The sequence below is a fragment of the Cervus elaphus genome, chromosome 5 (genome assembly GCF_910594005.1).
Source record: "Cervus elaphus chromosome 5, mCerEla1.1, whole genome shotgun sequence".
In the NCBI taxonomy this organism is placed as follows: Eukaryota; Metazoa; Chordata; class Mammalia; order Artiodactyla; family Cervidae; genus Cervus; species Cervus elaphus.
Window position 1 is genome coordinate 15,838,879 of NC_057819.1, and position 20,844 is coordinate 15,859,722.

The 20,844-nt window shown below is 48.3% G+C and overlaps 2 protein-coding genes and 1 long non-coding RNA gene across 5 annotated transcripts in view; 1 reads left to right on the plus strand and 2 right to left on the minus strand.

Moving 5' to 3' along the window:
• The window catches only part of TAOK3 (TAO kinase 3), a 188,570-nt gene extending 187,241 nt beyond the window's left edge, over window positions 1–1,329 (minus strand). The window contains exon 1 of one of the 2 annotated variants that reach the window (XM_043901794.1): window positions 1,159–1,329. The gene's annotated coding sequence lies outside the window, so the exon portion shown is untranslated. Of the gene's footprint in view, window positions 1–1,054 lie in introns of both variants that reach the window. The other variant, XM_043901795.1, reaches the window with a different exon arrangement.
• A 3,225-nt stretch (window positions 1,330–4,554) lies between these two features.
• LOC122693874 lies at window positions 4,555–5,914 on the minus strand. Its single transcript, XR_006341047.1, has 3 exons — window positions 5,779–5,914; window positions 4,852–4,918; window positions 4,555–4,612 (listed from the first exon to the last, which is right to left on the minus strand). It is a non-coding gene; the product is annotated as an uncharacterized LOC122693874 (long non-coding RNA).
• SUDS3 (SDS3 homolog, SIN3A corepressor complex component) overlaps window positions 5,624–20,844 on the plus strand; it is a 36,221-nt gene continuing 21,000 nt past the window's right edge. The window contains exons 1-6 of one of the 2 annotated variants that reach the window (XM_043901800.1): window positions 5,634–6,006; window positions 8,287–8,356; window positions 11,118–11,173; window positions 12,574–12,645; window positions 15,696–15,715; window positions 17,241–17,397. In XM_043901800.1, coding sequence (XP_043757735.1) covers window positions 5,865–6,006; window positions 8,287–8,356; window positions 11,118–11,173; window positions 12,574–12,645; window positions 15,696–15,715; window positions 17,241–17,397 — 517 coding nt within the window. In that variant the 5' untranslated portion in view covers window positions 5,634–5,864. Of the gene's footprint in view, window positions 6,007–8,286; window positions 8,357–11,117; window positions 11,174–12,573; window positions 12,646–15,695; window positions 15,716–17,240; window positions 17,398–20,844 lie in introns of both variants that reach the window. The other variant, XM_043901802.1, reaches the window with a different exon arrangement.

Below are 20,844 nucleotides of genomic sequence, written 5' to 3' on the forward strand. Positions count from 1 at the left end.
AACCTAATGAATCAAAAACCTGCATCTCCAAGAGGGGCCCTTCCCTTTCCACTTGTTTGTGAGAAGTTTAAGAAGCCCTCTTCAACTTTTCACGCTCTGAGGAAGCTACTGAAGTCAGGAAGCCCCTAACTTTCAAGGCATTCACGCCCAGCTCGGAGAAACAGACGGGAAGCCAGGCGGCCAGTGAGCAGAGGTCCCTAGCCCCTCGCTCCTGCCCTTTCCCGGATCCCCGCACTTCAGCCCCGGACCCTCCAGTCCGTGCGTTCTCCCTGAAGCTGTTCATTACATAATCCCCGCTCCTCAGAGTCACCCACGGAGTCCTGGGGGCTCCCGCGGCCCCCCTTCTCCCACTCCGTCCTAAAAAAGCTCAGCTGACTGCACCCGGGGAGCGGTGGCCGGCTGTTGCGATTTGCCCAGTGCCGCGACCCGGACCCAGACCCCCTCTTCTCGCCCAAGCGGGGCGGGGCCGCGCCTCCGCAACAGCCCCTGGGGACCCCCTCAGACTCAGGTCCTCAGTCCCCACCCAAGGGGTCCCCCGTCACAGCCGCTGTCCCAGCTCCTCTCGGTGTCCCTCAACACACCTGCTGTCCCAAGCCTCTCGGAGTCCCCTTTGCCGCTCAGACCCTCTGTCCTGGCTCATTTCTGGGTCTCCTCCTTTGAGAGTCCCTTCCTCAGCCGCTCTCGGGGTCCTCCCTCAGACCCACTGTCCCAGTTCCTTTCAGGGTCTTCCCCCCCTCAGATCCACCGTCCCAACTCCTCTCAGGGTCCCCCTCCTCAGATCCCCATCCTAGCTCCTCAGGGTTCCCTCCTTACACCCGCTGTCCCAGCTCCTCTGGGGCACCCCCTCCCGTCACACCCGTTGTCCCAAGCCCTCTCGAGGTTTCCCTCTCAGGCCCGCGGGGCCGGCCCCTCTGAGGGGGTCTCCTCTCCACAGAGCGGACTGTCAAAACCACTCCCGGAACTCCTCTCCCTCGAGTCCTCGCCGACCCCACTCCGCCCTGGGTCCCGTCGCCTCGACTCACTCTGTCAACTCCTCCCGCCCCGGTGCTCTCACCTCAGACCTGCTGTCACCACCCCGGGCCCCGCGTCGCCGCCGCCGCTTCCTCTCTCACACTTGCTCCCGAGTCGCTCTTCTGCCGCTTGTTCCCTAGTGAATACCTGGGTCCAGTCACTGAATGTCCGGTCCAGCAGTGCAGAGCCTCCGCCCGCGGTCTCCACGTCGGGTCCCACTCTCGCACGCAGGACCCCAACGCCGCCGTCGCCACCGGGCGCCTCAGGGACCCTCCCGCGGCAGCCGCTGCTGCTGTCCGAGGTGCGGCTCCTGCCAGGGGTGGCCAATCGCACCCGACTGCGCCGAGCGTGCTCCGCCCCATCGTCCCAGTCTGCCCGCCCCCTGCACCCGGCCACGCCCCTAGTCAGGCTCCGATAGGCTCTCTACTGACCTTCCCTGATAGTGGGGCACAGACTCGTGGTCGGATATAGGTACTTGATTGGAGGTGCCTGGGAAGCCGAGCGGTCGATGACTCCCGAGGATTGGTGGAGTTGAATGTGGGCGGGATAGGGAGGGGCGGGGTTTCCTCAGACGCGGAAGACCTTGCCACTTCAGTTACCCGCTGGCCCGCCTGGGGTGGGGTCTGGCTTGTTTGTGCCGCTTCGGGGGTCAGAGTTCATGGCACTCCTTTCTGAGTTTTCTTGGGAGACTCCCAAAGGCTGTGGCCCCTGAGGCTCCCTGGGACCACCTTGTTAGAGTCTTTCGGGTCCCCATTCCCCCGTTATACCTGGCACGGCTTTCTAAGTAATTCTGCCATAAATTGATAATGGCATTTATTCACTAAGGACTTCTGTTTCCTGAATTTAAACGCTCTAATATCTTTGTCTAGGGTGTTGCCCTTCCTTGCATTGCGTTCTACAGACGTCAGTTTGATGCTGCTGGGGGTAAAAGAGTGTATATACTACATGCATACTCTGCACAACTAGGCACTCAACACTGACGGGGCACATTTTGATAGGTATAAGGACAAAGCTTAAGAAATACTTAGTTTGTGGGTTATGATAATCATTTTGACAAGTAGGAACAGGAACTGTGTGCTAGGGGAACTCTTGCTAGCTTTAGCAAGACTTCAACATACTCTTTTTCAGGGCAACATGAAATGGTTTTAATGATTTTGTGGGAATTAACGGCCAAAATATAATGAACTTTGACCCAAAAGCAACCCGTGATAACCAGAGAAACCCATCTTGACCCAAGCGCCAAGAGGATACTTGCCAGGGATGAAAGTGCATCCTATTAACTCAGAGTCATTCTTTATATTTTTGTGAAACTGGCTATGTTGATTAAATCAATTAAATTAAAACTAAAACCGCTACCTTCACCCCTAAACCCTAAAGTTTATGGACTTTGACAATTCAGCCTTTTGTGAAGACATTGTTTCATTTTAGGAACACAGTTTGTTCCTAAGCCTTATCAGATGTATACAGGACTTTGCTCTTACAAAAGTCTCCATCATTAACTCTTTTTTAACTCCTGCTAACAAAATTTTTCTAAACAATATTCAGGTTTTTCCTAGCATTTTAAAATCACTGCTGTGTGTTGTGTTAGTCGCTTGGTCGTGTCCGACTCTTTGCAACCCCATGGAGGTCCTCTGTAGCCCACCATGGTCCTTAGTCCATGGAATTCTCTAGGCAAGAATACTGGAATGGGTTGCCATTTCCTTCTCCAGGGTATCTTCCCGACCCAGGGATCAAACCTGTGTCTCCTGGATTGGCAGGGATTCTTTACCACTGTGCCAGTGGGGAAGGATGGCACAGTATGATTTAAAATCGTTATTTAAAGTAGTGCTCATTCCAATTAAGATCATACTGATTTAAGACCATACTTGCCATCCTTTCCCGCTGGCACAGTGGTAAAGAATCCACCTGCCAATGCAGGAGACTCAAGAGATGCAGGTTTGATCCCTGGGTCGGGAAGATACCCTGGAGAAGGAAATGTCAACCCATTCCAGTATTCTTGTCTAGAGAATTCCATGGAGAGAGGACCCTGGTGGGCTACAGAGGACCTCCATGAGGTTGCAAAGAGTCGGACATGACTGAGCGACTAACACAACAACCACCAACTACGATGCTCCCTTTAAGATGTAATTTTGAGTGTTAGGGTATGTAACAAGGGTTTGGCAGGCCTTCCTCCAAGATGAATTCTTATGTAGATATCGCCTGAGCCATGTGACTGAGTGCCATTTTGGGAAGGGATGCAGAGATTTCAAGGTGGTAAAACTTGATTTTAAGGGAACTTGATTTTTAGAGGCCTAGGGAAAGACTGTCCAAAATCATATTAGACAACTATACATGTTGGATAAGACTAAAGTCATGAGAGAATTTTTTTGACTAGGTCCTGTTTCTTTATAAAGTATTTATTAGTTAAGAGCTCATCCTGAAAATGTGAAAGTGTTAGTTGCTCAGTTGTGTCCAACTCTTTGCAACCCCGGGGACTGAACCCCCCCACCCCAACCCCTACACCCCAGGCTCCTCTGTCCGAGGGATTCTCCAGGCAAGAATACTTGAGTGGATAGCCATTCCCTTCTCCAGGGGATCTTTCTGACCCAGGGATTGAACTCAGATCTCCTGCATTGTAGGCAGATTTCTTTACCATCTGAGCCATCAGGGAAGCCCAAGAGCTCAATATGGATAGAAAAAAATGGGATAAGTTCACTATGCAAGTGTTCAGTTCTGTCTAGTTACATAAAAAAGAAAGGCATGATCATTAACAGATGCTATTTGCAATTAAGTAGACAAAAGTAAGCAACATAGACATGCCAGTATCTTGAAAGGAAACCAATTAGCAATGATATCAACTCTTTTTTTAAAAATCATTATATCATTGTATCAATGAACTCTGATTTCTAAAATGTTGGTGCTTTGTTTGGTGTTATTATTGCTACTGATGGAAACTCTAGTTGCTCAATATAGTTGATTACAAATAATTTAGATGTGACCCAACAGCATAAAAAAAGAAGATGACTTCATCCTTTGGACAAGAGACAGTTTTGAAGTTTTAGTTTTAAAATAGATGGTGGACCTACAGGGAGCCACGCGAATGCCTCTTATTTAGGAGCTTCAGAAGATCTCTGAACTTCTGGGAAGACATTACAGCATTCCATTCTGAAAATTTTTGAGTTTTGTTGGGAGGAAGAATCCGTCAGAAGTAGAGCCAAGATTTTATTTACAACAAAGCATAAAATAAGAAATGTTAAATGGGATGAGAAATAAATTTTTCTTTTTGAAAAGTCTCTATGGGGACCAATTCAGAGATAAATTTGGTCACAGAGGATCTGATATTGGGTTCCATCCTGGCTTTTACATCTGTGTTCAACTTTACTGCTTGTACATTATTTTTTTTTTCCTTTGGAGACTTGTTTAGTTGCTCAGTTGTATCCGACTGATTTGAGACCCCCTGGACTGTAGCCCGCCAGGCTCCTCTGACCATGCGATTTCCTAGGCAAGAATACTGGAGTGGGCTGCCATTTCCTTCGCCAGGAAATCTTCCTGACCCAGGGGTCTAACTCGAGTCTCCTGCACTGGCAGATGGTTTCTTTACTACTGAGCCACCGAGGAAGCCCTATGGAGATTTGGATGCAACATAAAGAATAGTGTTACTCTGGACAAACCGTTAAACATCTCTGGGCCCTTTTATCCCTTTTCTTGCTACACACACCTGGATGAGGGACATCCTCAATTTGTTCATTAAGCAAAGCTTATAATACCATGTCTCCTTCTACTCAGAGTAATCACACAAATGAATTCATACAGATATTCAACTCTCTTGTTTTCCAAGTTACCAGCTAGTACCTTCCTTACCTGTGTCTAATTAATTTTCTGCAGGCACATGTTCCACTTGCTCAGTTGAGAATTGGTTAGCAAGTTCCTGGATTGGGAAAAACAATCTTTTAAAAAATTTATATTCTGAGAAATATGAGGCAGCTGTACTGCAGAGGACCTGGCAGTACAAACAGGACCTGACAGTCTAAACAAAGCAGGCTGGCCGTTACCTTTTTTTCTTTTTTTTTAAGGAAAACTGACAGCTCTTTTCTTATCTGTAAAATCGAGATAATACCATACTGAGCAAACCTACACAAGCGGAAAGTCCTACCCACCGACTGGGAAAATACAGTTTTCTTTGGCCCCAGCATGGAATATTAGCATCTTCGTTTTCATTTTAGTTCTTCAAAAGCTCTAAGCAGTCAGACGAGGAGCTGGGCTCCTTTTCTTCGGGATGATCACGCAAACTCTAAATGTCTAGGTTTCCCGACCTATAAACGGGATGGTTCATGCCATTCAGCTGTTTAAGATAGAGACCACCTCCACCTACGTAGCAGAGCCCTGGGCACCCTTTGCCTCCCAAGTCCCTAAAAAAGCATCTCTGGTTTTGGCTCCAGGCGCCGCCTGGTGGCTATTTCCGTAAGTGCCTCTGAGCTTTAGGGCCCTAGCCGCGGTCGGGCCTGCCCAAGAATTTGCCTAACTCGAGAGCCTATCTGTGCCCCTCCCCTCTACCCGTCGAGGATTTTAAAGACGGCGATGAAGGAGATGGCGTTACGGCGAAGAGGGCGACCGGCGGCCTCGCCACTCCCTCTAGGATGGCGGAGTCAGGCGGTCGTCAGGCAGCTCGCGACCCGGAAGTTGCTGCAGGCGCGAGGCCCCCGTTGCCGAGAGCGGGCGCGCGGGGCGGAGCTTGGCGAAGACGGGGAAGGGGTCGCCGGCGCTCGGGCTCTTGGAGTCGGGGGCTACCTCAGGCGCTGCGACGCGGACGTAGAGCCTGGAGGGCGGGTGGCTGTGGTTCCCGGGGGGCACGCCTAGCTTCGGGCGGAGGCGACATGAGTGCTGCGGGGCTGTTGGCGCCAGCTCCGGCCCCGGCTGGAGCGCCGCCGGCCCCGGAGTACTACCCGGAGGAGGACGAGGAACTGGAGAGCGCCGAGGATGACGAGCGCAGCTGCCGGGGCCGCGAGTCGGACGAAGGTCCGTCTTCCCGCCAGCTGGGCAGCCCCGGGCGGGGGGGGGACGGCTGCGGGCAGGGGTGGGGCTGTCTGGGAGCGGGGCGGGGCGACTTCTGGAGCTTGGGGGTCGGCTGGAGGGGCTGCCCGGAGGAGCGCGGCTCCCGGAAGTTCCCCCGACCTGTGTTGGGGAAGGACTTGGTTGAGGACAGTTAACGCGGAGAGGGGCCTTAAGGAGCTCTTGTCAGAGCTTGTAGGTCCCTTTAAGGTTCTGCTGGTCTCCTCCCCGCTGTCTCCGTTTGAATTTCCGCTCTTCACGGGTTCGAGTGAGAAAGCCGCCATTCATTATGTCTACTGAGCACTCCTCGCTTTTTAGTTCCTGAGAGGATATGAGCAAAAGCCCAGTTTAGCTTCCTAGTTACCAAGGTGTCCCCCCGCCGCCCCGGGAAATGCTTAAGTCAGCCCTGCTTTGGGCAGTGCTGGACAGGTTGGTTAAAAGAAGGAGACCTGGGATCGGCCAGATCGAATTAGATCTCAGTTTGGCTCAGTGAACCCAGCTTAATGATATCAGGCAATTTACTTAAGCTTCTGAGTCTCAGTTTCTCCAACAGCAGTGGTGCTGGTAGTAGTACCTGCTTCCTAGCGTAGGTGCCAGGATTAAATGAGCTTCAGGCCTAAAGCAGATCTTCCCTGGTGGCTCAGTTGTAAAGAATCCGCCTGCCAATACAGGACACACGGGTTCGATCCCTGGGTGGGGATGATCCCCTGGAGAAGGAAATGGCAACCTGCTTCATTTTGCTTGCCTGGGAAATCCCATGGACAGAGGAGCCTGGTGGGCTACAGTCCATGGTGTCGCAAAAAGAGCCAGCGAGGACTTAGCAACTGAGCACACACACTGGCTTAAAGCATGTGAGCTGGTCCTTGATAAAAATACTCAGTGTTCACCATTGGGGAAACACGCTCAGGGAGCAGGAGATAGGGATTTGCTTAATGATGCTCAGGTGTTATTTTTTAAGTTTCACAGTGTTTATATTATCATTACTGAAGTTTGGCAAGTGTGAGGAACACTTTTTGAGGAACTGAGGAAGGAGCTGGCCGCAGGAGGAGAAAGGTGAAGAAGTTTTGAAAAGACAAAAGAGAAGAAAGAAGAGAGATAAAGAAACATTTGGGTGGACTGGTCTGGCTCAAAATAGCGCGGTGGAGCAAAAGCTAGAGCAGTTGTCTGGAATCAGGAGTATGTTTTGTTAATCATTTCACTGTGAGTGGCAGACAGGTGACCACTCAGGGTAGGCTCCTTCATTGAAGGAGGGAGGAAAAGTGGGATGGAGGGTTGGATCTGCAGCAGGCTTTAAAAAGGCAGCTGTGTTTGCAGATACAAAGTTGAAGGAACTTGCTACAATTCTGGTTGAACTACCTTTGAAGGCAAGGCTTAACCGAGAGAATTTGAAGATGAATCACTTGTATTGCTTTTAATGCCCACAAGGGGGAGCAGTGAAGCAAAAATTGATTTTCATTTCCCCCTCAAATAGGACTATTGAAATTAGGTAGATAGTCCAGCCATTTGCTTATTCTAAAAACAGTGTTTAAAGTATTCTGAAAGTTTCTGTTTAATTTTCTTGTCCCCTTCCTTCTCCCTTTGAAAATGTTTCTGTAGTTAGAGTACCTTTAGTTGGTTTGGATTCTCCTTTGTATATGTGCTTGCTCGGTTGTGTCTTGATTCTTTACAGCCCCATGGACTGTAGTCCACCAGGCTCCTCTGTCCATGGGATTTCCCAGGTAACAATACTGGAGTGGATTCTCCAGGGCATCTTCCTGACCCAGGGATCTAACCTCCATCTCTTGAGTCTCCTGCGTTGGCAGGCAGATTCTTTACCATTGTGCCACCTGGAATATGTGATGTAAAATCTCATAGGGATTCAAATTGGGCATATACCAAAAGAGGATGCATGTATTAGGTTGTTTGGAGTAGGAGCAAAGCTTGATGCCTGTAGTTTTCCAGTCTTACACCCACATCTCCTTTTTCTGAACTGCCAGTGTTTCTGCCAAAGTAACAGCCTTGACTGTGACCAACTGTGTCTGATGCACCCTGTTCTCTGGCTGCACTTCAGATAAAGGCAGGCTGTTTGGATAAGTCTGGCTGTATATGAGTTGGAAATGGCGCTTTCTTGTTTCGCTGATGGCTTCACACAGGTCTGCATTGAGTAGAAATTCATTTTTCAGAAGTCTGTCAAGTGTCACTGTATCAAGTGATACCAACTCTGTGAATTATGATTTTAACAAACCCTTATTCCCTAATTTTGCTCAGACACTGAGGATGCTAGTGAAACTGACCTGGCAAAGCATGATGAAGAAGACTATGTAGAAATGAAGGAACAGTGAGTATGATTTTTTACGTTTCTTCTTTGGAATACAGAATTAGACAAGGCATCTTTAATGGTGGCCTAGTGTGTATGGCGGAGAAGGCAATGGCACCCGCTCCAGTACTCTTGCCTGGAGAATCCCATGGATGGAGGAGCCTGGTAGGCTGCAGCCCATGGGGTTGCTAAGAGTCAGACATGGCTGAGCGACTTCACTTTCGCTTTTCACTTTCATGCATTGGAGAAGGAAATGGCAACCCACTCCAGCGTTCTTGCCTGGAGAATCCCAGGGACACCTGGTGGGCTGCCGTCTATGGGGTCGCACAGAGTCGGACACGACTGAAGTGACTTAGCAGCAGCAGTGTGTATGGTTTTCACATAGTGCTTCCAAAGACCATGCACGTGGGTACAATTTCCCGCCTTTAAATTTGTCACATTTAACCAGTCTTCCTGTGCTAAGAATCTTTTGAGGGTTAGGCTAGAAAGAACCTGGAGGGAAACTTTCCCAGAAGAAGACGACCGTGGAGGAAGGAAGGGGGGACCCATTGGTTGCTCCCTCCCCCCCTTTTTAAGTGAAAACCGTTGCTTGGAGAGGGGAAATGACGTTTCCCAGCCCCTTGGTTCTCAGGTGGGTGTGACCACGCTGAGCACTGGCCAAGGCAGGGCTGCGTGTGGACACCAGGCGAGCCGAGGGAGACCTGGGTGGAGAGCGGGGCCGGCCCGACGCCTGCGCCCGGGCCCCTGCCACTCGCCCTGCATTCACACCCTGCCTCCAGTGGGGCCACACCTCAGAGCGACTGACAGCACTCCCTCTTGTCCAGCGCTCAAGGGAGCACAGCACAGATCTGATAAGTATTTGTGGAATGTATTTTGAGAATCTTGCCTTGGCTTTTCAAATTCTTTGAAGTGAAGTGAAAGTCACTCAGTGGTGTCTTTTATAGACTAAAGAGTCCATAGAATTCTCCAGGCCAGAATACTGGAGTGGGTAGCTTTTCCCTTCTCCAGGGGATCTTCCCAACCCAGGGATCGAACCCAGGTCTCCCACCCAGGTCTCCCACATTGCAGGCGGATTCTTTACCAGCTGAGCCACCAGGGAAGCCCAAGAATACTGCAGTGTATAGGCCATCCCTTCTCCAGGGGATCTTCCCAACCCAGGGATCGAACCAGGATCTCCTGCATTGCAGGCAGATTCTTTACCAACTGAGCCATCAGGGAAGCCCTCAAATTCTTTATCTCTAAACTAGATGATCCACATTCTTTTCCTTATGGAATGTTTTTGTATGCAAATGTTTTGTGACCATCCTCTGCTTTCTGTTACCCTTTTCAAGCTTTGGAATATAAAAGGGAAACTCAGCTAAATCTGTCCAGGGCCGAATGGAGGACTGCTTTAATAATCGATGTGATTTTTCTCACCACTTTAGCCGTGAAACTGTGCTGCTGGCTTTTTCTTTCACTTGCCCTGTCTCCAAGCTTCTTACTGACTTACCTGGACCCATTTGAGGTGTATTTTTCCATACCTGTTTTCTTCCCTAATCTGAATTTTCTTATTGTTTACTTCTTGAATCTATTAATATTCTCTTTTAAAGACAGACTAAGGATTCAAAGGCATCGTCTGTCACACTCAGTGTGGTGGACAATTTAATACACTGGGTTCCAAATACTGGCTTTTTGTGTGCAGTTTACCTATCTCTTCCCTCTTCTATACTTGGCATGTTTAAGTGAACATACCCCCTAATATTTGATGATGGTGAAAGTGATTTTAATTAAAATTGAATGCCCTTTGTGATTCAAAGTGAGCACTGAAAGTACATCAGAATTCTCCCTAAAAGAATCTGGGCTTCCATGTAATTCTCAGATTCTTATTCTTCCTCAGCCTATGGACAGATGGATTGTATTTGCATCTCTAACTTGAGCAATCATAAGGCTGTCCTTCCTGTTACCTGTTGGACGGTGTTCTTTTGGGTTGTAAGTCTTTTTTGTCCTCGTGAAATTGAGTGTGTTTTTCAGGTAGAAGCAAAAATATGGCTGAAATGTAATTTATGTGTGGCATTCACAGTTCGAGCAGATTTACCAGGGTGCCTGGTTGCCTATGATCCATTCAGTGTGAGGGGGAAGATAACACGCCAAGTTCTTTTGCTTCACGTGTGCTGTGTTCTTACCCTGCTGGGGCTGCAAATAAATCCTGCATTTTTACTTTTGTCACTAAATTGCTCTTATTTCTCAGATCATAAAAGAGTAGTGTTTTTAAAAATGACATGAGGGTTTATTAACTTAGTGCTTACACAGCTGTGCTGTCTATACAGAAAAATGTGGTTGGAGGCATAATCTTACTCCTTTCAGTTTATAATCTAGTTTCAGAGTTGATATAAGAGCCGTGTTTAATGCTTTTTATGTTTGTGTGTGTATGTTACCCTTCTGAACCTTGAAGAAAATGGCATTACACTTTCAATTTTTCTTTATATTCTTGCCTAACACATTATTATTGTCATTTATTTATTAAAATTTGTATGTCTTCATATTTGTGGATTTTAGACTGATTCTCTAAAGATGACAGAACACAGGAGTACCTGCCTTTCAAGAACACAAAAGCCTTATTTCTTTCTGATCCCTTTAGCTGTGGGCATATTTTAAAGCACCAGCAGGCTTTCATTTTCTCTCTCACTAAAGGACATTAACGACATTCCCATAAAAACCCAGGCAGTTTCTGTGTGCAGATTATTGTGGACTTGGGTATTGGATGTTTTTGTTTCTGAGTGTGGCTTTTTTTTTTTCCAAACAGGATGTATCAGGATAAATTGGCTTCTCTCAAGAGACAGTTGCAACAACTGCAGGAAGGTTGGTGTGGGATTTAATCCTTTTCTAAACATCCTTCCTAATATTACACACTTTTGAAATCTGTGTATTTCACTTCTCAGCGGGCGTGATTTAAAATTTGGTCTGGTTGATCTTAGCTGTCATTAAAGTGGCCGTTTTCAGACTGTTTTGCAATCTCACTGAAGGCCTTCTGCAGAGCAAGAACTGAAAACCACCATGCCAAAAGCTGGCTGATTTTAGGAGAGATGCTTTTACCAAGAATAAATATAATTGTACTGTTGTTTCTAAACTAGATGCTAATGAGTTGTGGGTCATCCGGTGTTTGCTCTCTTTGTTTCGTAAATGGCAGGTGGGTTGTGCCTTCTTAAAGGCTGTTTGCTGCTAGAGGCAATTCAGCACGGGGTGAAGAGCACCAGCTCTCAAGTCCTGTGATGAGTTTGAATCCCACCTTCACTACTTTCTAGAAATTTGACCTTGGGCACATCACTGTCTCCTCCTTAATTTATCTTCTGTTCTGTGAAATGAAGAAAATGGAGGCAAGTGAGATTGTGTGTGAGGGGCAACCAGCACGCCTGGGCGCCCGGTGACAGCTCAGGGCTGGTAGTGGCCAACCTTGATTTCCCCTGCAGGGTGAAACATACTCCTGTGACTTGCAATCGCGTATCTCTGTTTTAGTTTTCCTTCCAGTGGGAAAGGAGGTATTGCCAAAGAAAGAAACACGGCCCCCTCGAGCAGGTCTGTAAGGTGTGCTTGGTAGAGTTGAGTGAGGAATTTTGAAAAAGGTGCCATTAACATATCCCACTGAAGCAGTCGTCAGAAAGCAACTTCCCACATGAATTGGGACCCTCATCATTAGCTGCTTCAGGGAAGAGCCACTTGGTCAGGCTCTATGCTGGAGTGTCACTAGCCATGTGTGGCTGCCTGCATTTAACTAGATAAAATTAATAATTCAGCTCTTTGCTGGCACTAGCCCCATGTTCAACTGCCGCATGTGACTAGTGGCCCCATGTTCAACTGCCCCGTGTGACTAGTGGTTCAATATAGCCTGTTTTCGCCGTTGCACAGCAAGTTCTACTGGACAGCCTTGACCTAGACTGTACTGCGGGGGAATGAGCTTCTTCACCAGAGGGAGGCCCATGGGCCAGAGCTGCAGCAGCGAGTGATGAGGGTCCCTGATGGGTGGCTGCTCCTTTCTTCCACTCCTCACTTGCTTGACAGTCTTAAAACCATGGTTGGGGTGATTTCTGCTGTGCGCCTTGGCTGGGAACCGAGATGGTTCTGTTGATGGGTGCCTATTCACAGTGTGTATTTTCCTCTAATGTTTTTAAAAACATTCTCTGTCAGTGCTAGAAAATAATTTTAGGAACCAAAGTGTAGAGCAGTTCTATCTTCACAGTAACTATTTTGTGAATCTCTATCAGGTACATTACAAGAATATCAGAAGAGGATGAAGAAATTAGATCAGCAGTACAAAGAGAGGATACGAAATGCAGGTGAGGCTCTCTTAACTGGAAGTAAACCCAGTTAATCCAGATTTTCAGCAATTTGGATGTACTGTGGCCAGAAGAGCCGTTCTCCAAAATGTGTCTCAGACATCCCATTGTGGGGTGAGTTTTGGGAGACTCCAAAGCCGCACTTATGTAGAACTGTCTTACACAGAGCTGTTCTTCTTTGCCAGCGAGTGGCCTGTAGTCGAAGTTGTTTTCGAAGGTGCCTTGTGGTCAGGCTCCCTCCGTGATGCCCGCAGAGTAGTCATGCACGGTGTTTCATGCATCTGTGTAGTTGGCTTAGCAGATGACAGAGGAGCTGACGTGAAAAAGGATTGTTGGCCGCTTCACTCCATTTTTGAGTTTGCTTCTTCTGGTCTTTTCTTCCAAGAAGACAGGATGCCCTCATGTCATTCCCCTCAAGTATGGTATCAGAAGCATTTAGAGGGAAAGATTGTGTGCCTTTGTTTTGGTCTGTTGTGCACAGGAACTGTATTCCTTCAACACATGTGTTGAGCCTATGCTCCATTCCTGCTCTTTGAGGACATACAGCCGTGAAATGCTTTGTCCTTGATTTTAGGAAACTCACCGTTTCTTCGGTAGAAGATCTTCAAAAACATATCCAGGTTAAGGAACATCGTGACTCAGTCACACAAAAAGTAAGATGTGATCAATGTTGAAATTGTGTGTAAACACAGATCCCTGTGCTTATGGGAAATCTGTAAGTGGTGAGTCTTGAAGCTCCTTGGTCCGCGTTTTCCAGGCCAGTGCGGTGCTTGTTCCCGAAGAGGTGAAACTCGCGCCTGGTTCGTAAAGGAGGTCTGGACCCCGCCCTCGAGTTGCTCTCCTCTCGCTGTCTGAGCCATTGACTTTCCAGCCTTGTATGGATGGAGGCCTTCTTTTCCTTCAGTGAGCAGGTGTCATGTCCACCAGGGCACAGCAAAGGGGCTGCAGGATGTGGGGGATGCAGGGAAAGTGGGGGGTAGAGCCTCTGTGGTGACCCAGCCCCCTCCCACTGCACTGCCACCCCCTCATTCTAAGTTCCTGAGGCATCTCCTCAGGGCTTTTTTCCTGGAGCCCCATTAGCGGAAAGGAGGGGGCACGGCAGAGGCCGAGGGCTTCCTCCCAGCCCTTAAGGGCTTAAACCTCTTTTTTTTTTTTTTTTTTTTGGGCTTAAACCTCTTAAGTGAGTGTTTACCCTTGGAGCCTCCATTTCCCCATCTGGAGAGAGGAATACTAATGTCTCATGGAATTGGTTTGAGATGCAAGGAGGGAAAGAAAATTGATGTGAGCCATTTCTCTTAAGTGAGGACTGTAGGCTGGGTGTTGATTTGTTTTTCCTTTTTTTAGGTTACTAGTTTAAAATTTTTGATTTATTTATGTTTTTATGTGTTTTTTTATTTTTGGCCGCACTGGGTCTTGTTGCTTTGCTCGGGCTTTCTGTAGCTGCTGTGAGTCGGAGCTGCTCTGCGTTGTGGTGCTCGGGCTTCTCACTGCGGTGGCTTCTCTCATAGTGGAGCGCAGGCCCTAAGGTGCGCAGGCTTCGGTAGTTGCAGCGCTCAGGCTTGCTAGTTGTGGTGCATGGGCTTAGCTGCTCCATGACACGTGGAATCTTCCTGGACCGGGGACTGAACCCATGTCCCCTGCCTTGGCAGGCACTTTGTTATTCACTGTGCCACCAAGGAAGTTTTATTTAATAAGCACCCCTCCACCCCCACACCCATCCCCAGGTAAAAATGCAGAAGGGCTCCTGAATCGGTCGCATCCTGAGCTTTAAAAAGCACATTTCCGGCAGCTCTAATCCACCTGCTTTTGTTGTGTCTGGTGTCTGGCTGCTTTGAAACATCCACCACCAGCTCTGAGTGCTAATTGTCACTTGACCTGTTGGTGCAGGTGTGATGTCTCGGAATGGCGCAGACCTCACACGTCTGGCCCGTCACACGGTGCTAGTGCAGCAGTCGCAGGAGCGAGCATGTGGGGCTGGGTGCACTCGGGCTCGTGCTTCCCAGTGCCGCCGGGGTGGGAGCTTCTGAGGGTTAGAAGATTGCGAGTGTCTTGTCTGTTTTCTCAGTTAATTTTCTCATTCAGCAATTGTTGGTTGACATTGGAGTCTTCATCTCAAGTTACTGAAACTGTCAGTTTTGTGTGACTGTGCATATGTGCTCCTCTGTGGGTGGATGGATCGGTGGGACTGATTGGGGTTGCACAGGAGACCCTGTCGAATGGGATCAGCATCCCCCAGAGTTGTTACTCCCTCAGCAATCTTTGTGGACCACTTGCAGCAGCTCTGCTGTCACCCAGAAAAGATGAGAAGCCACGGACCTATTTTGTTCCAGGTGCTAGGTTTGCAGAGGCCTTGTAGTCTAGGGGTGGGGGAGCTGCTGGGTTAACAGGCACTAGTCTCCTGGCACACAGTGGGTGCTAAATAGCCAGTGATCCTGTGAGTGGATGCTCTGAGGTGTGTGAGAGGGGCTTGGTGGGTGACGGGGCCTCAGAAAAGGCCTTGCTGAGGAGGCTGCAGTAGATCTGAAACTTGGAGTTGTGGTCAGAGCCTAGAGGGTGTTGTGGGTGGAGGCCCGGGTGTGACCAGAGGCTGGGTGGCCTGTGACCAGAGCCCCAGGAGGGCTGGGGGCCTCTCCCCTCTGTCTCCTTGGAGAATGTCCTTCCTCACCACAGAGAGCCCTGTGCATGAGGACTTAAAAACATCCACGTTGCCTTTGCTTTTGGTGTAATTGAGTTGTTTCTTCTGTCCCTTAGGACTCTTGAGGGTGTGTGCTCAATGAAAGAAGGGCTAACTTTACTTCTATTTTGCCAGGGTAGCTTGGTTCCTGCTGCCCCCTTTCGCCCTTGGGCAAAGCTGCCAGAGCGGATTCTGTTGAGAGCCAGATTTTAACTAGTCCTGCCTTTTCACGTAGCCACACTTTACTGATGGAAACATTTGCTCTGTGTAACGGTGCTCTCAGAAAGCAATTACTGCTTCTAAATGAATCCTAACGTCACTGTCTAAAAAGGTGGCACAGCTTTGTGAATCTAATTGCATGTTTTCTCTCTTTCAGAACTCTTCCTCCAGCTGGAAGTAAGTACCACAGGTCTTCTGGGCTTGCAGGATCTTTGTCAGGGTGGGATCTTGGTCTCCCAACCCAGTGGCCTTTCCTTCATCACCACATAGACATAGGGAAGCCCTGCTGGAAGCCTCTCTTAGGGTTCTGTTTGATGAAAGGACATTTGGTCTCAGCTCAGAAGTTCCATCTGTTTGTTGGTCGGGCAGCCTGTGCTTATCCCAGGGGCTTAGCGGACAGATACTCCCCCTCACTGCCTTCTTGTTGACTGTCATCTCACATTACAGCTGTTCGGGGGTACGTGGTAGAGAACTTACCTGCCAACGCAGGAGATGTGAGAGATGCAGATGTGACCCCTGGGTCAGGAAGGTCCCCTGGAGGAGGGAATGGCAACCCACTTCAGTATTCTTGCCTGGAGAATCCCATGGACAGAGAAGCCTGGTGGGCTGTGGTCCACGGGGTCATAAAGAGTCGGCCATGGCTGAAGCAAATTAGCACGCATGCACGCACTGAATTATAATGGCCTAATAATTGGTTATATTGGTCCTCAAAGCAACCAGATCTCCGAATCAGCTCAGATTGATCCCTCTGAAACTCGGGATGGGAGGGAAAGACTGATTAAGATCTTTGACTCAGCAGATGTCTGAGTGCTGGTCCCGTGTGAGGCGCAGAGCTGCAGGCAGTGATGAGGGCCAAATCTTGGGTGATGTGCTTGCTCCTAGGGGGCCAGTGTGTGTGTGGCGGAGCCGGAGGGTGGGGGGGTGGTCATGGTTTCTCAGAGCTGCGTTATTGGAGACTGAAGTCAGCACAAGCACACACAGTCATGACCTTAAGATCGTGAGGGTTACACAATCCACAGCCGTACCCGCCAGGAGTCCCCTTGTTCTTCACTTCAGGCAGTGATGAGATTGGGAAAGTAGATGCTTATGCATTTTTTTTACTTAGTATACTTTTACTTAGTATAATTACTTAGTATAATATATAACTTAGTATAATTTACTTAGTATAAACTTAGTGTTTGAGTGTCTCTTGGGGTTCAGTCACCTGATAAGTGATCTTGTCCTCTTGTTGGTCTTTATCTTACTGTTAGATCTTACCTTACTGTAAGCATCAAAAAATAGGGTAACTCAGGCTGTCTTGACTTGGTATCTTATAACTCATCTTGAATATAGGTATTTCATCTGGAATATACTATTTTCCTTCAAAGTTGTGTCTTCAAAAGAGTTTATTTACTGTTTTTGAGAAAGTTATGTTTTGTTTCCACATACAAGCCACAAAGTATAAGATGTGGAAGAGAGGAAATACCTGATTACAAGGGAGGGTTTTCATAAAAAAACCAGAAGTTGTGTGGTTCAGTTTCATGCATGCATTGGAAAGCTTGCTCCCAGACACCCCGTACTGCACGTTGGTGTGTGACTGCTGCTGTCTTTCTTATTTCTAGAAAAGGTATTTTCTTTGTGCTTGCGCACAGAACAAGGCTTTGTGTTCAGACCCTGGCTCCCAGGGTCATATAGCCACAACCTGTGTTTCTCTTTTGCTTAGACTGAACAAGTGGAAAGAAATTACATCAAAGAAAAGAAGGCGGCAGTGAAAGAATTTGAAGACAAGAAGGTTGAGCTGAAAGAGAACCTGATTGCTGAGCTAGAGGAAAAGAAGAAAATGATTGAAAATGAAAAGCTAACGATGGAACTGACTGGAGGTACGAAAATGATTGAAAATGAAACGCTAACGATGGAAGTGACTGGAGGTGCGAGAGCACCACAGAGCAGGATCCAGGGCAGTCTGAGGGGGTCTTCGAGGGAGGGAGGCACTCCAGTGCTGAGTCCTGCCAGCTCCTCATCATCAGGGCAGAGTGAGCTGAAAGGGGGGCGGAGGGGCGGTCTTTGACGTGGCAGGTCGGAGTTATAGCTCTGTCTTGTATTGGCTGTGTGACTTTAGTCAAGCCACTTAACCTCTCTGAGCCTGTTTTCCCCTCTATAAAATGAGGCTGATCATACCTCATCCCGCAAAACTGATTAGAAATATGAGTGCCTAGTATAGGGCCCTGTACATAACAGGTGTTGGGTAAATTAAATGGTAGACCTTTAACAGTGACTGCAGCATCAGGCTTCTGCTTTATTTATCAAAATTCCTGGGTCAGCTGTCATTCCAGTCTTGCTTATTTTCACAAATTACTCAGCCAAGTTCCTCTGTGCTGGTGGGAATCCTTCTGTTTGTTTTTTTTTTCTTTCTACCTTCATTATGGAAAAGGCATTGTCTTAACTTTGACCTGACTGTGAGAACAGAGGCTTTGGCTATATCATCTGTGCTGTTAGATCCCTTTGCCCCAGGTGTTACTGTGAATATTTCAGCAGGGGTAGCTGAACTGAGCTGTTCTCCTGTGAAGCTAGTAAAGTTACGTTAGACTTGGAGCCAGTCCCTCCCTGGCCTTCTAGGATTCAGTTGTCTGCATATGGGAACCCAGCAGGTTTGAGGGAGAAGCAATATGGGCTGCTTCTTCTGTTGCCATATGAGACAATGACTCTGAGAAGGATACAGGATGGGAATTGGCTTGAACTAGCTGTTTTGGAACTTGGCAAAATTTCCATCAGCAAATACTGAAGGCACGTCAGTGGCGAGTTTGTCACTTGGATGTGTAAATGGCATGCCTTCTGCACACCCCCAGATTTACCCTTATAATCATGTTCAGAAGGTCCTGGGGCTCTGGCATGTCTCATTTTTGCCGAGTGCTCTAGAAAGACCTTGTTTTTATGTAAGTCTTCGGGGCTGATTTTGAAGCTAAAAGTAACAGTTTAGAGCTTTATTTCCCCTTTGGTATTTCTGGTGCTGTTAGCCAACACGGCCCTCCCCCTGACATGGACTTTTAGCGCCAGTCCTCACGACACACCAGTGATATTGTGGTTGTGTCTAAAGTAGGGGTCTGGCTCTTGAAAAATCTCTTCTAATATCTTCCTCATTGAAAGACTTGGCAAAAGGAATGAATTCCTTGAAGACCACTGACTGCAGCTCAGAAATATGTCTTGGTGAGAATGGATGCTATATAAAACAGCATCTTCAGAACAGCACCGGCTTGTTCTTGTTGAGGCGCTTTTTTGATTAAACTGGGAGCACAGTGGTGCCTTGTCCGGTCCCAGTCTGCGTGGCTGTGTTCTGACCTGCACACCCTCTTCTCTGACGTGGGTCTGGCGGCATTGACGCCTCATCGATCCCCGCTAGCGCCACCAGATGCTTGGAGCCTTCATTAGGCGGGTGGGAAACATTGTCAGTTTATAGCCGCTCCCTTTCCATCTGTGGGGAAGGCTGTCAGCCCCTCACCTGTGATTTGGCATCCTAAATATTGACAGGCAATAGTCATTGTTGGGCCAGACTGTTTTACAGCCGGAATTTTAACGGGGACAGGAGGCATCCTCGGTGACTTAAGAGGCCGAGCCTGCCAGGGTAGAAAAGACAAATAAGTGCAGGGAAATCATTTGTGACTCAGTAAAACAGACTACAGGAGTGCTTAAAGCCGGCCGTGGGCATTAAAGATACCGATGTCCTTCCTCAAGCCATTTGGTACCCTTGGCATGGAAAGCACTGCCAAGGTAATGATGGAGTGTCTGAAGAGAACGCACTGGAGCTAGAAGGGTAATGAGCGTTTCCACAGATGGTGCTGCCATGGTGTTGGCTTAAAGGCCCGGCTGCCTTCCTCCTGCTGAGTGACTGATTTCACCTCTGTGGATTGATGCCCAATATCAGTGCTGCCTCGCTCTGCCCAGAAAAGATGCTTCTTAAAATTTCCTTTTCTGGTTCAACATGAAGAGCTCTTGAAAAACAAAATAGAGTGCGGGTCCGATGAGAAACTCAAACCAAATAACCCGTTGGAAGACGGGCGTTCCCGGTGAAGTGCTCTATCTGAGCAGGACTTCAGCCTTTACAGCCCTCCATGGGAAATGGTGGGACATTCTCTAGGCTGTGTGAACCACTGGTGGAGAACTTGGGACAGCTGGGTTGTTCAGGCAGGAAGGCATACTGTCTTAAAGAAACTGGGATGCAAGCAGTGATTCCCTCACCCTGAGTGTGGATGTGAGTCACCTGTGGTCTTGATAAAATGCAGATTCTGATTCAGGGGGTCTGGGGCGGAGCCAGTGATCTGCATTTCTAACCACCTCTTTAGGGCCTATGATGCTGTTGGTCAGACCACACTTGGAGGAGTGAAGTTATAGACACAATCACCCCCAAGTGTGAGTTTTCTCTGCAGTTGAGACCAAAGTTATAAGTAACCGCAATAATTAATGAGACCTTCATGAGCTGGAAAACGTGTGGGGGCTTTATCTTTCTTTCTTTGTGTGTCCCCTTCCTACCTCAGGCCAGCTGTCTTTTCTCCTGCCTGCTGATAGACCACTAACCACCACTTCATCTTCTTTTTTAAGTTCATGCCTCACCAGGGGCATCTTCCAACCAACCTGCAGGCCCCTGTGGAAGCTTTTCATGACCTCAGTAAAGCCTGTGAGGTTCCTTAGAGGATACTGGATTCGCGACGGGAGCCATGAGTAATGATAACATCAACTAGGAGCTCTGAGTACTTACCTTGAGCTAGGTGTTATATGAAAATATGAGAACTGCCACTGAAGGCTGACAGGAGTGGATGAACCCCAGCCCTGCCTTGAACTTGCTTCTGTGGTGGGGTTTTGTTGTTTGGCAGGGAGCTGATAGAACCCGCTGTGAGGTCTGATGTGGAGATGGTGCGATGTGCCCCGGGGGGCTGGCACAGAGCAGGCACTGAGGCCTGGTGGAGCTCGAACCCCGTTCAGCCCCTGCAACTCCTTCAACTCGACTTAGCAGGGCAGGCGCGTGGGAGCGGAGCCCTTTGCTCCAAGCGTCCGGGTGAGATGATTCTTCGACTCCAGACATGTTCTGTTAACCACCACATGACACTGACTCCAGAAACCCTCCGAACTCCTGTGGCCCTGAGTGCTTCACAGAATGAGCGGCCCGGAAGGTCTGTGTCCTCAAGGGGTGTGTTCTCATAGTTACAAGACTGACATGGTTTCCGTGCCTTCCTCAGTGTGAGGTGGTTCTGATAGAGGAGTGTCCTAAATAAATGAAGGTAAAGATGTGTCAGGCTGCTTTCTAGTGGCAAAGAAACTTTACAAGACTTATGTGG